Here is a 13,122-nt window from a genome sequence, read left to right on the forward strand (position 1 = left end):
CCTCTCACTATGAGAGACTGAGATTAACCCTCTCACTACAATAGACTGAGATTAACCCTCTCACTACAAGAGACTGAGATTAACCCTCTCACTACGAGAGTCTTAGATTAACCCTCTCACTACGAGAGACTGAGATTAACCCTCTCACTACGAGAGTCTTAGATTAACCCTCTCACTACAAGAGACTGAGATTAACCCTCTCACTACGAGACTGAGATTAACCCTCTCACTATGAGAGTCTTAGATTAACCCTCTCACTACAAGAGACTGAGATTAACCCTCTCACTATGAGAGTCTTAGATTAACCCTCTCACTACAAGAGTCTGAGATTAACCCTCTCACTATGAGTCTGAGATTAACCCTCTCACTACGAGTCTGAGATTAACCCTCTCACTACGAGAGACTGAGATTAACCCTCTCACTACGAGAGTCTGAGATTAACCCTCTCACTACAAGAGACTGAGATTAACCCTCTCACTATGAGAGTCTGAGATTAACCCTCTCACTATGAGAGTCTGAGATTAACCCTCTCACTATGAGTCTGAGATTAACCCTCTCACTACAAGAGACTGAGATTAACCCTCTCACTACAAGAGACTGAGATTAACCCTCTCACTATGAGTCTTAGATTAACCCTCTCACTACAAGAGTCTTAGATTAACCCTCTCACTATGAGTCTGAGATTAACCCTCTCACTACAAGAGTCTTAGATTAACCCTCTCACTATGAGTCTGAGATTAACCCTCTCACTATGAGAGTCTTAGATTAACCCTCTCACTATGAGAGTCTTAGATTAACCCTCTCACTACGAGAGTCTGAGATTAACCCTCTCACTACAAGAGACTGAGATTAACCCTCTCACTACGGCCAGGTTGTGTGTAAAATGCGTGTGTGTTTCCCCGCGCGCCGGTCAGGTTGTGTGTAAAATGCGTGTGTTTCCCCGCGCGCCGGTCAGGTTGTGTGTAAAATGCGTGTGTGTTTCCCCGCGCGCCGGTCAGGTTGTGTGTAAAATGCGTGTGTGTTTCCCCGCGCGCCCGTCAGGTTGTGTGTAAAATGCGTGTGTGTTTCCCCGCTCGCCTGTCAGGTTGTGTGTAAAATGCGTGTGTTCCCCGCGCGCCGGTCAGGTTGTGTGTAAAATGCGTGTGTGTTTCCCTGCGTGGTCAGGTTGTGTGTAAAATGCATGTGTGTTTCCCCGCGCGCCGGTCAGGTTGTGTGTAATATGCGTGTGTGTTTCCCCGCGCGGTCAGGTTGTGTGTAAAATGCGTGTGTGTTTCCCCACGCGGTCAGGTTGTGTGTAAAATACGTGTGTGTTTGTTTCCCCGACAGAAGCTCCTGACCCTCTCTATCTCTCTCTCTCCCTCTCTATCTCTCTCTCCCTCTCTATCTCTCTCTCTCTCCCTCTCTCTGTCTCCCTCTCTATCTCTCTCTCTCCCTCTCTCTCGCTCGCTTGTTCTCTGCCTCTCTCTGTCGGCACCCACACGTTTGAGGAAGTGAAGGTATTTCCACTTTTTGTTGTTGCTGTTGAGCGAATGGTTGCGCTACAACCATAGTTAGTTATGCAGATCAGTGCCTTATTCACGTCAGCAAAACAGTCAAATCAGAATGGCTTAGTTGAGTGAGGGAAGATCTCGTGAACTCGAGACTAGACTGATGAGTCAAAATGATAATTAGAGACACAGACCACATTGATATAATCCCCCATTGCTAGGAAACAATGCTAAACACTGGAAAAGGCCATTTATAAGACACAGGACCTTTAATTTATACTAATAGGTGGGGGTGAGCGTGAAACCTATGATCAAACTGTCCTTCACGTTCACTCTTCCATGTGTTAATGTCTAGTGAATGCAATCATGGTGAAATTAAACAATTCTTCAATTTCATGGGGAGACCACATTGTTGCTCTGTTCACAGCACTCACCAGGCTCCTTGCCCTCGTCCACCTCGGTGACATTTCCTCCCAGCAGCTTGGTGACATACGTGGCTGCAGCCGTCTCCTCCTCAGTGGAGCCGACTCCTCTCCACACAAACAGGGACTCAGGGAACTTCAGCACAAACACGTCGTTAGTGTTGAGGAAGCCAGCAGAGGACTCCACCTACACCAGAGAGAGAGAGAGAGGGAGAGAGAGAGTTTAACTTGAGAGTCACATGTCATATTTAAAGGATCACGCCAACCTTTTGGGAAATTAGCTTACTTGCCATCTACCCTGGAATTAGACAAGCAGATACATACCATTTTCTTCTCTGTGCATGCATTAGGCTTAGGGAACAGTCGCACCGTTAGCCTAGTGTCATTCACTGGAAGTAGGTGTGCCAGTGTAGCCTAGTTCCCAACAGTCACAAAATACACTCCAAATACAACTCCAAAACTTTTCTGTAAACATGTTGTGACCTGTGTATTTACCACGTGGAGAAATAATTTAAAAAAATTTACATTTTCGTTTTCTAAGCAGATATATACTCAGTGATTTAATCACCTCAAAAGCCCAGTTTTTCAAAAAACAACAGGGCTTTTGAGGTGATGAAATCACTGCACCCAGGCAGCAGTGGTTCGGCAAAAATAATTAGTATATTAGTATATAATAATAATAATAATAATAATAATTAATAATAATAATAATGGATTCAATTTGTACCGCGCTCTACATTTGTGAGAATCTCAGAGTGCTACAGGAGATATAGACCAAAGTTAAATGAATAAAACAATTTAAAATTAATAAAAACAATTAAAAAGACTACCAACCAGTGAAATGGAAGAACCTAAGAGTAAAATAAAATAAAAATAATAGTAAAATGAATAGAAGTAAAAATAAAGGTAAAAGAAAATTCAGGCAAAAGCCTTGTTAAAAAGAAATGTTTTTAGGCCCCTTTTAAAAATCTCTACGGATTGTGGTGCTCTCAGGTGGATGGGGAGAGCATTCCAAAGTCTGGGTGCGGCAGAGCAGAAGGCGCGATCGCCCATGGAGTGCAGCTTAGTCCTGGGGGCTTTGAGGAGGTAGGCTGTGCCGGAGCGGAGGGAACGTGAGGAGGACTGGGGTGAGGAGTTCCTTGAGATAGGCAGGGGCACCACCGTGTACGCACTGGTGAGTGAGGAGGGACACCTTGTACTCAATTCTGTGTTCCACGGGGAGCCAGTGAAGGGATCTGAGGGTGGGGGTGATGTGATCATATTTGCGCACCCTCATCAGGATCCTAGCAGCGACATTCTGGATGGTTTGCAGTTTTTTAATGCTTTTACTAGGGATCCCGATGAGGAGTGCATTGCAATAGTCCAGCCTGGAGGAAACAAAAGCGTGGACGAGTTTCTCGGAATCTGCCAGGGTGAGTGAGGGGCGGAGTTTAGTGATGTTTCGGAGGTGAAAGAAAGAGGTCTTGCAGAGGTGTTTGATGTGTGTATCATATGTGAGGTGGGGGTCCATTTTCACGCCCAAGTTGGTGACAAGGGTGGAAAGGGGAATGTCCTGACCGGAGAAGGAGATGGTGGTGATGGTGGTTGACCGGACCTGGTGTGGGGTACCGATCAGCATGGCTTGTGTTTTGGAACTGTTTTGGACTTCAGGCTGTAAGACAGCAGGTGGAGCAGGTGAGGAAGAGGAGCCAGGGAGGAGAGAGCGGATGCCCTCAACCTTGGATGTGAAAAATGACATGAAGTCATTACATCGCTTCTCAGTGGTCTCTCTGTGTGCCTGGGTTTGGGGTTTGAGCAGGTGGTGTATGGTGGAAAAACAAAAAAGTTTAAAAATATATATATATATTTCTCCACGTGGTAAATACACAGGTCACAACATGTTTACAGGAAAGTTTTGGAGTTGTATTTGGAGTGTATTCCGTAACTGTTGGGAAATAGGCTACACTGGCACACCTACTTCCAGTCAATGACGCTAAGCTAGGCTAACGGTGCGGCTGTTCCCTAAGCCTAATGCATGCACAGAGAAGAAAATGGTATGTATCTGCTTGTCTAACTCCAGGGTAGATAAGCTAATTTCCCAAAAAGTTGGCGTGTTCCTTTAAGGATTTCTAATATTTTCATGTGCGTACTGTATATTCAGTACTGACCTCAACAGCCCGTGTGGCTTTGGTGGAGCTCCGGCGGATGTGGAAGAGCCTTGTGGTGCCAGCCGTGGTCTGGCCCCCTTCACGGGACGTCCCGCCCAGGTACACGATCATGGGCTGCTTTTTAAACAGGCTCACAAGGTGAGCCGGCTCTTGTCCCTGGGTGACACGCACCTGCAAGGACCATGGCAGTGGACAAAGCATTTTAGCATTTGCAGCTAACGATGACAATAGTACTGTTATGTTTAACAATAAGAACAGGAACAATGACAATACGACCGCTATGTTCTATCAATGAAAACAGGAACAATGACAATACAACCACTATGTTATATCAATGAAACCAGGAACAATGGCAATACGACCACTATGTTCTATCAATGAAAACAGGAACAATGACAATACTACTGCTAGGTTTAATCAATGAAAACAGGAACAATGACAAATATGACTGCTATGTTTAACAATGAAAACAGGAACAATGACAATACTACCGCTATGTTCAATCAATCAAGACAGGAACGACGACAATAGTTCCTCTAGATGCTTGAAAGGCATGAGTGATTTGCTGAGAGAATGACTGCTATCATGTGTTGTTGTTGTTTTTCTTACCTGGACAGGTGATCCTGACATGGAGTCGTCCAGCCTCATGGTGAGGATGGCAGAGGCGGCCAGTTCATCCTGGGTGCACTTGAGCCCTTGCCTACAGACACGCGAAATGGAAACACAGTACAACACTATATGATACGACTTTATTATCTACACAGGGAATGGAAATGTGTCTTTGGCCACAACACACATAACAATACAATACAAAAAAATGTAAGAGACATTTACAAATATTTTAAGAAAGCAATAAAGAAAGACAATCTTGCTAACAAAAAATGCAACACACTGTACCAAGGTAAGACCGAGTCATTGTTTTGCAAGTCCCGAGTCATGTCCAGAGTCAAGTCCCATGTCCAGACTGGTAATGACTGGGGGGGGTCTCCCTTGTGTGGCCCAATGGGGGAACTCACCAGGTGTAGATGATGTGCCGCTCTCTGCCTCCTGGCCGGTAGCTGTACAGCACCAGGTAACAGTCACCTCCATAGAACTGTCCGTGACTGGAGGGTTCCACGGAGACCTTGTCACCACCATCCACACGCCACACCTACAGACATCGACACCAGGGTTGTTTCAGAGGGGACACGTGTCAAATATACCTGTAATCAACTCAACTCATATACCTGTAATCAACTCAACTCATATACCTGTAATCAACTCAACTCATATACCTGTAATCAACTCAACTCAACTCATATACCTGTAATCAACTCAACTCAACTCATATACCTGTAATCAACTCAACTCAACTCATATACCTGTAATCAACTCAACTCAACTCATATACCTGTAATCAACTCAACTCATATACCTGTAATCAACTCAACTCAACTCATATACCTGTAATCAACTCAACTCAACTCATATACCTGTAATCAACTCAACTCATATACCTGTAATCAACTCAACTCATATACCTGTAATCAACTCAACTCATATACCTGTAATCAACTCAACTCATATACCTGTAATCAACTCAACTCATATACCTGTAATCAACTCAACTCAAATACCTGTAATCAACTCAACTCATATACTCAATTCAACTCAACTCATATACTCAACTCATATACTCAACTCAACTCGTTCTCAACTCAACTTGGCTAATTTATTCTGTCCCATAGAAATGGAGGTAAATATTGGACCTACATTTCAACACTAAAGTGATGTTTGTTGGACTCATAGATCCAGAGGAAAACAGTTAGACTTGTCCTGCAATCACACAACGATCACACCTATGTGAAGGTTCCCGACCCATTTAGGGGACAGGAACTGTTCCATTTGCATCCACACAGCTTGGAATGCGTCATGTTCCTTATATTCATGGGAGTACCAATGCAGTATCTCCCTACATGGTCTATACAAAAGAAAAGAAAATAAAACACCAGTGGATGTGGTGAAGTTCTGTAACAGGAACACATAACTAACATCTTCAGATGAGGAACAAGTAATATAAAAAATACAAAAATAAAATGTTTATATGTGATATGTGTACCCGTATTTGTAGTCAACTTAAATCACTCAGAGTATGAATTTTACACAACACTGAACGGTAAACAGTCTCGTCTGTCTTTAACTAGGAATGTACACAGTAGTCCAATTTACCCTCTTTAGATAACAGGGTTTGAAAACCTTACACATCTGAAAATGTACTGAAAATGTACTGGAAATGGGGGAAAATCTGTCTTTATCCAAAGGCTTCAATTATGCTGGTGAACACACCTGGACATCCCCAGAGCCATCATCCACCATACCATGGTGGACAGCCATGGTGCTGTTGTCGTGGAGGGTGGAGGCGTCGAAGGGGACCTGCTCCACCTTGGCTATTCTGCCAAACATGCAGGCCGGTCCTGGAGTGATGGTCTCATCCTTGTCCCTCCAGTCGGAGAAGAACTGCTTGAACAAGGGGGTCTCAGCGAACGCTGGCATCACTTGGATCTGTTCATTGCCAGCAAACAGACAAAAAGGGCATCAGACTACGGGGCTTTTAAACATCATGTACTCATCAGGTTTTTGGAATCAATTCACTTTCAATTCAATCATTAAAAACGGGAAAACATAATTTTGGGGCTAACACCACAGTTTGCTGTAGTCGTGAAAAGCTAATAAGGAGAGCAAACTTGTTTACAGATCTTATTACATTTAATTCATTCAAATTGTGTTTACTTGCTGATGATAGAATATTCATTTTCATTTACTTGTCAATAGGCTGGATAATACAATATTGCCATGCCAAAGGTTTTTCAATATTTGAATTTTAGGGCGCTGAAATCCTTCTGGTCTTTTCCTGCTTTTGGTTTGAGTGCTTTCACACGTCAAATGAACCGCTCCAGGGTCCACTTGGAAGCGAACCGAGACCACCTCAAACAGGCGGACCAGGGCCCTGTTTCTTGTACCTGGATAACTGAGTTAGCCGGATAACTTTAACTGGATAACTGAGTTAGCCGGACTTTCCGGTTCCCTGTACGTGGATTTTCCAAATCACCATGACAACAGATCCAAAAGTTTGAGCCTGGTCGAAAGCAGAGTTTAAGTTCAAGTTAGCCTGACCCATCGCCACGCCCCCGCAAAGAAGTGACAGCCCGTTTCCTGAAACTATTCCCACAGTCTACGATCTGCATTATACCATTCTGAATTACGTTTTTGTGCTCCATTCTTCCAGAGGGGGCTTTTGAAATGTAAAATAGACCCAAAATGCTGATACTAAATTCACTTTGTCCTAAATAATGCACGTTATATATACCGTGGCGACGGTGGCGCTCGCTCGTGCGATGTACACATTATGTGGTTATTTTAATTGTAACTGGGATTAAGATGTCTGATGAGATGCGCTGTTTGACGGATTTGAGAAATTGAATGAGCCGTTGACGTCACATTAATGAATGAGGATAAAGAGATAAACTTCATTCAAAACAAAGGATATTCTAAACACGGGTCTCTCGTTCATTAATGTATAAACAATGAATTTATCCCATCTGGCACAGTGGTGCAGCGGTAGTGCTCAAGCCTGCCAACCCAGCGACCGGGGTTCAAAACCCGGTGTTTCCAATATGATTTTTTTGAATATAATATTAATGATTATACGCCAAAGTAGCCTGGTTTTAAGTTAAAATATTATAAATCTACATGCATTGAGGATGTCATTCTTTATATAGCTCTCAACGTGCACCAAATTGAATTATTCCTATATTGCAAAAAGAAGGAGACGACTAGGGTCTCGAACCCCGGTCGTCTGTGTGAAAGTCAAAAGAACAACCCGTTAGACCACATTGGAGATAAGTTAAAGATTGACTATACATCAATCAATGGGTAAGAGAGCCGTATCGTAATTCTGTATAACAGTTAACTAATTATTTTCGCTAGCAAGATCTCATTTGATTATTCAATCCAGCAGGCAAGTTTAAAGAAATATAATCTGATTGATTGAGGTAATGAGGGACTTAAAATTAGCCTATAGATAACGCATTTAACTTGTCGGCGAGGCGATTGAGCCGTATTGCAATCTGTCAATAAAGTCTTAAATCAATTAATCAATCAATGCCGTTAGAGAATCAGGATCTCTGCCATCGATACGTGCTGGCTTTTCACCTAAAGCGGCCGCGCGCATTTAGCCTGAGTCGCAAGTCTGGCTTGAGTTAATGAGACTGAATCCACCTTCGTGGAACAGGAAAATCCCGGCTTCAAACATCGGGTTAACTGAAGCTGGATAATGACATCTTGATCGACTTAGTTGAACCACGTACAAGAAACAGGGCCCAGGGTGCAGTTGTTGGTGCAGACCTGAATTCGTGTTCACACAACCAGCCCAAACAAACCGCACCACAGGGATAAACACTCCAGGGTTCGATTCAACCAGACTAAACAAGAAAATTCACTTCCTGAATTCACTGAATTGAAAGCGAATTGATCCTAACCCTGATACTCATACTGGATAAGGAGACTGCATTTCAACAGTAAAGTGTGTTGTATTTACAGATTTAGAAGGCGTCCTCATCACTACAGTACCTGGGTTTTATCGGGGTAGTTCTTCTCTTCGAGGAACTCCACTGCAGCCTTGAAAGCGGCACTGCGCTCAGATGGATTTGCATCTGGTCCTGTAGTTTTAGGGTTTGGTACAGTCAGTGGTCAGAGACATCATCCTCTGATAGCTCAAATTAATTGTATCATATATTCCCCTCATGTCAAATGGAAGGGAACCACAGAACATTGACGACCAAGCTGCAGCTAATAATGGCTTGAGAAACAAGGTCATAAAGTGTCATAGATGCGAACCACTGAACCAAGGAAACTATAAAAGAAGGAAGGGTCACTACGTCAGACTACCAGTGTGTTCTATGTTCTGCTTGGTGCCAGACTTTGGTGCCAGTTCTATTGAAGTCAGTATTCAAATAAAAAAATGTTGGGCGGTCAGGTGGCGTAGCGGAGATTGTGCTCGTCACCAATGCAAGAGGCTGCGGTCTCGACTCCCGGAGAGTCAGCATTGCCTTGGCTTGGGCTGATCGCTATACTAACTCGTTTGGCTGAGTTAGGGGGAGGGAAGCCGTGGGTGGGTCCTGGGCGTTGTGGCCAGCGAACCCTTACAGTTCGGTCGGGGCGCCTGCACAACGGGGGTAGGATCTGGAGAAAGGTAGTGTGACCTTCCACACGTTACACTCTCCCGGTGAGAATCTGCGCTGCCAGGCTGGCTGCCGGCTGGCTGCACATGTGTCGGAGGAAAGCATGTGACAGTCTCCGGCCTCCCGGACCAACAGTAGGGGGGGGGGGGTGCGCAACAACCAGGAAGGGGGTTGGGAATTGGCATAACAGCTAAACAGTGGGATGGGAGAAAAATCGAAAAAAAGGAGGGGGGAAAAGATTTTAAAAAAAAGAAATTAAAAAAAAATGTCCAAGCTATCTGAGGAAATACGGTATACATCAACCAATATATCAAATGTTAGCTAGTTAACAATGCAACAAATTGCTGATGATTCTGACATCCGAGGTAATAACCTGTTTAAAGGGGAACTATTTTACTATTTCTTTCACTATTTGGGCACTTTTACACAATTCCTGTGAGTCTATGGAACACCTCTGTAATATATATATTTTTTTTATTCATTGTTTTGTATTTCTAATCAAGTCCTCAAAAACAGCATTTTTCTACCTCAAGATCTCGAGCCGTTTTGAGCCTGGGCTCCTAAACCACTGCGCAGCGGCGGCGTCGCCTGAACATTAACATGCAGCAGTGTCTCTCTGACATCACATATCGCGCACATTTTCAAATGACTCAGTTCAGTGAGGGTGAATATTGTGAGAGGAGAATTGGAAGAATGCGCCAATATGAGAATTTTGAGACATAGATCATATTAATATAAGTTCACATAGCTAGGAAACAATGCTAAACACTCAAAAAGGCCATTTATAAGATAGTTCCCCTTTAAATGACAGGTCATAAACAAGGAGTTGAAGGAGATGGCTGATGGCATTCAACTCAACTCACACTTGGCACCAATGTGCGTTCACATGCTACACATTGACGTAAATAATGACCCTTCCTTTTATAGTTTTCTTGCACTGAACATGTTCTCCACAAAGTGCAATGCACGTGAGCCACCACTAGGGGTATTGATTGATTGATTGAACATTTTATTAATAGATTGCAGAATGGGTAGAACAATACAGTACAGCTCAAGTCAATACACACAATTGTTAAGGGGATGCAGACCAGAGAAAGACTCTCGTCTTGTTTACATTGTCCCCCATTTTCAACTCATCATAATAACATATGACATACATGACATACAGATAGACAGTACTGTTACATCTAGACATTTATGACATACCAGATCTACAAATATACAGTAAAGTGGTAGAGTGGCTAACCAAGAGTGAGTGAGTAACTGAGTGACTAAATGGTAAATGGTGCATTTATATAGCGCTTTTATCCAAAGCGATTTACAATTTTGTTCCTTACATTCACCCGTTCACTCACCAACGGCAGAGGCCCATGCGAGGTGCCAACCTGCTCATCGGGAGCAGTTAGGGGTTAAGTGTCTTGCTCAAGGACACTTCGACGCAGGAGGAGTGGGAATCAAACCCGGAACTTTATGATTACCAGACGCCTGCTCTACCTCCTGAGCCACTGTCACCCCACTAGTGACAAGTGACAATATGTCTATGAGGTACTTTGCATCTAGAAATGTCTAATGCACAACAAAGGGCTGTGACCTGGAGGACCCTGATGTAAACAAGACGAAAGTCTTTTTCTGGTCTGCATCCTCTTAGCAGTTGTTTGTATTGAGCCGTACTGTATTGTACCCATTCTGCAATCCGTTAATAAAAGTTTCAATCAATCAATCAAACCTACGATTGCAGGGGGGAAATAATTGAGTCAAGGTACCGACCTTTCCAGACAAAGATCTTGTTGTTCACTCCATTGTCCAGGATATAGCATTCTTTGTGAGACAGCATTTTTTGTGTGAAAGGGTTTTTTTCAGCCACCACAGTCGTCTTCATGGAGCCAGCAGCATCGGAGATCTACAGAACATACAGACTTAAGATCAGTCATGATGAAATGCTTGGCTACCGTACTGTGCATCCAGGGCCGGCCTTGGTGCGTGTGGTGCGCTATACATTCTAGACCTATCCCCTCCGATATATACAGCCCTAATCACTCATTACCAGTTAACATCATACCAATGTGCTATCTTGAGGTAGAATATATGGACCTTTTTAGCTGTGACCAGCAGCTCTATAGGTCACTCTGTCACACCAAAATGTCCCGGCCACAGGTTTCGCCCTAGGAGGCTGAAGTTTGGCATGGAGGTCGTGTGTGTGTGTGTGTGTGTGTGTGTGTGTGTGTGTGTGTGTGTGTGTGTGTGTGTGTGTGTGTGTGTGTGTGTGTGTGTGTGTGCGTGTGCGTGTGTGTGTGTGTGTGTTCATGTCAATTGGCTAAAAGGGGGTGTGGCAACGGGAGTGGCCTATCGCTAAAAGGTTGCAGCTATTGTGAATTGTTTTTTATGCTTCACTCTGTTCTATTTAAATTCTAAAATAAATATTTTACTTTCCCCACAAATTCTTAGTTTTTGGCCTTCAGATTTATTAATGAATAGATTCAAGATTCACTAGTATATATATACCATATTTACAAGAGCCCAGGCCAGTATACAGCAGTAGAATAATACAATCCTAGCATATTTTACACAGTATGCACACTGCATCTTGTTTGATAATGCTGCGTTTACTATGAAACACATACTCACCATGTAGAGAGATGCATTGTTCTTGTTGGCCATGTCAATGGCGTCATCATCAGCCCCTTCTGAAGGGATGTCTGGTTTGGCTCCGAGAACCTATGAACAAACACAGTCATTATCACCCTCCTACATAGCAGCCCCTCTTTTGACTCTGAAATGAGTCACATAAACAGACGACTGACTGAAGACGGTGGGGGCTGTGCTTCCGGTCACTCTCTGTTGTCTCAAAACACCAGCCGTAACATAACTTTTATGGGTTTGCTTGCGCTGCAGAAAAAGATGACTTACATCGATGACATCGTCTGGCTCAGACCCCTCCTCAACTATTTGGAACTTGGCACGGCCGCCCCTCTCATGGTCACGAATACCAATGGCGATCTTGGCTGCCTTCACAGCCTCAAAGCGGTTGCATTCCTCCCCTTGCCAGGCGTAGATGTCCTAAGATTTGAAAGAGAACAAGATGAAGATGATGAAATATAACCACTTTAAATCGTGTAAAACATGGAGACTATATTCATCTCTTTTTCATATTAATTAAAATCTCTGTTAAATGACTTCCGGTATGGTGAGCAGGGTGTAATACGTGTTTTCCCTCTCTCCCTCATGTTTTTTTTAATTCTATGGTTCAAGACTCCAAACCTTCATAGTTCTTGTTTATATGCAAGTATCGATACAGCTAACTAAATATTTATCTTCGCAAAGATGACATCCAAGACTCCAAAACCAAAACGGGGCGATGTTCAGAAAGAAGAGGCTGACGACGCTTTTAGCAAGGCCTGGCTAGCCACCCTGCTTGAAAACCACAAAGAGGCTATGACCACAGAGTTCAGAAAAGCCATTACCACTCTGGAAAATAAACTCGACCAAATGAAATCGGACGTGGCCGACAACGGACAACGGGTCAAGTCCCTGGAGGAAAATGCGGAATCTGTAAGCGAAAAAATTGCGTCGCTGGAGGCTACATGTGCCGATCTGAGGGCTAGCCATGCTATGCTAAAGGCTAAAGCGGAGGACCTCGAGGCTCGGGGGCGGCGTAATAACCTTCGAATCATTGGACTACCAGAACAGATTGAGGGCCCGAGACCAACATCCTTCTTCGCCACCCTTTTATCCCAGGTTTTAGGGGCAGAAACCCTCCCTACCCCTCCAGAATTGAACCGTGCACACAGGTCGCTAGCAGCTAAGGCGAAGCAGGGTGAAAAGCCTAGGCTTGTTATCATCAGGTTCC

At 43.8% G+C, this 13,122-nt stretch overlaps 1 protein-coding gene across 1 annotated transcript in view; it reads right to left on the reverse strand.

Moving 5' to 3' along the window:
- The window catches only part of scinla (scinderin like a), a 34,479-nt gene that overhangs the window by 5,246 nt on the left and 16,111 nt on the right, over positions 1 to 13,122 (reverse strand). The window contains exons 5-13 of the mRNA XM_084309031.1: positions 12,183 to 12,332; positions 11,901 to 11,990; positions 11,043 to 11,175; positions 8,665 to 8,753; positions 6,382 to 6,597; positions 5,073 to 5,206; positions 4,666 to 4,756; positions 4,057 to 4,227; positions 1,922 to 2,096 (exon numbers count right to left, since the gene is read on the reverse strand). Of these exons, the coding sequence (XP_084165157.1) occupies positions 1,922 to 2,096; positions 4,057 to 4,227; positions 4,666 to 4,756; positions 5,073 to 5,206; positions 6,382 to 6,597; positions 8,665 to 8,753; positions 11,043 to 11,175; positions 11,901 to 11,990; positions 12,183 to 12,332 (1,249 nt within the window). The remainder of the gene's footprint in view (positions 1 to 1,921; positions 2,097 to 4,056; positions 4,228 to 4,665; positions 4,757 to 5,072; positions 5,207 to 6,381; positions 6,598 to 8,664; positions 8,754 to 11,042; positions 11,176 to 11,900; positions 11,991 to 12,182; positions 12,333 to 13,122) is intronic.

The sequence above is a fragment of the Notolepis coatsorum genome (assembly GCF_963971535.1).
Source record: "Notolepis coatsorum genome assembly, chromosome: 2".
Classification (NCBI taxonomy): domain Eukaryota; kingdom Metazoa; phylum Chordata; class Actinopteri; order Aulopiformes; family Paralepididae; genus Notolepis; species Notolepis coatsorum.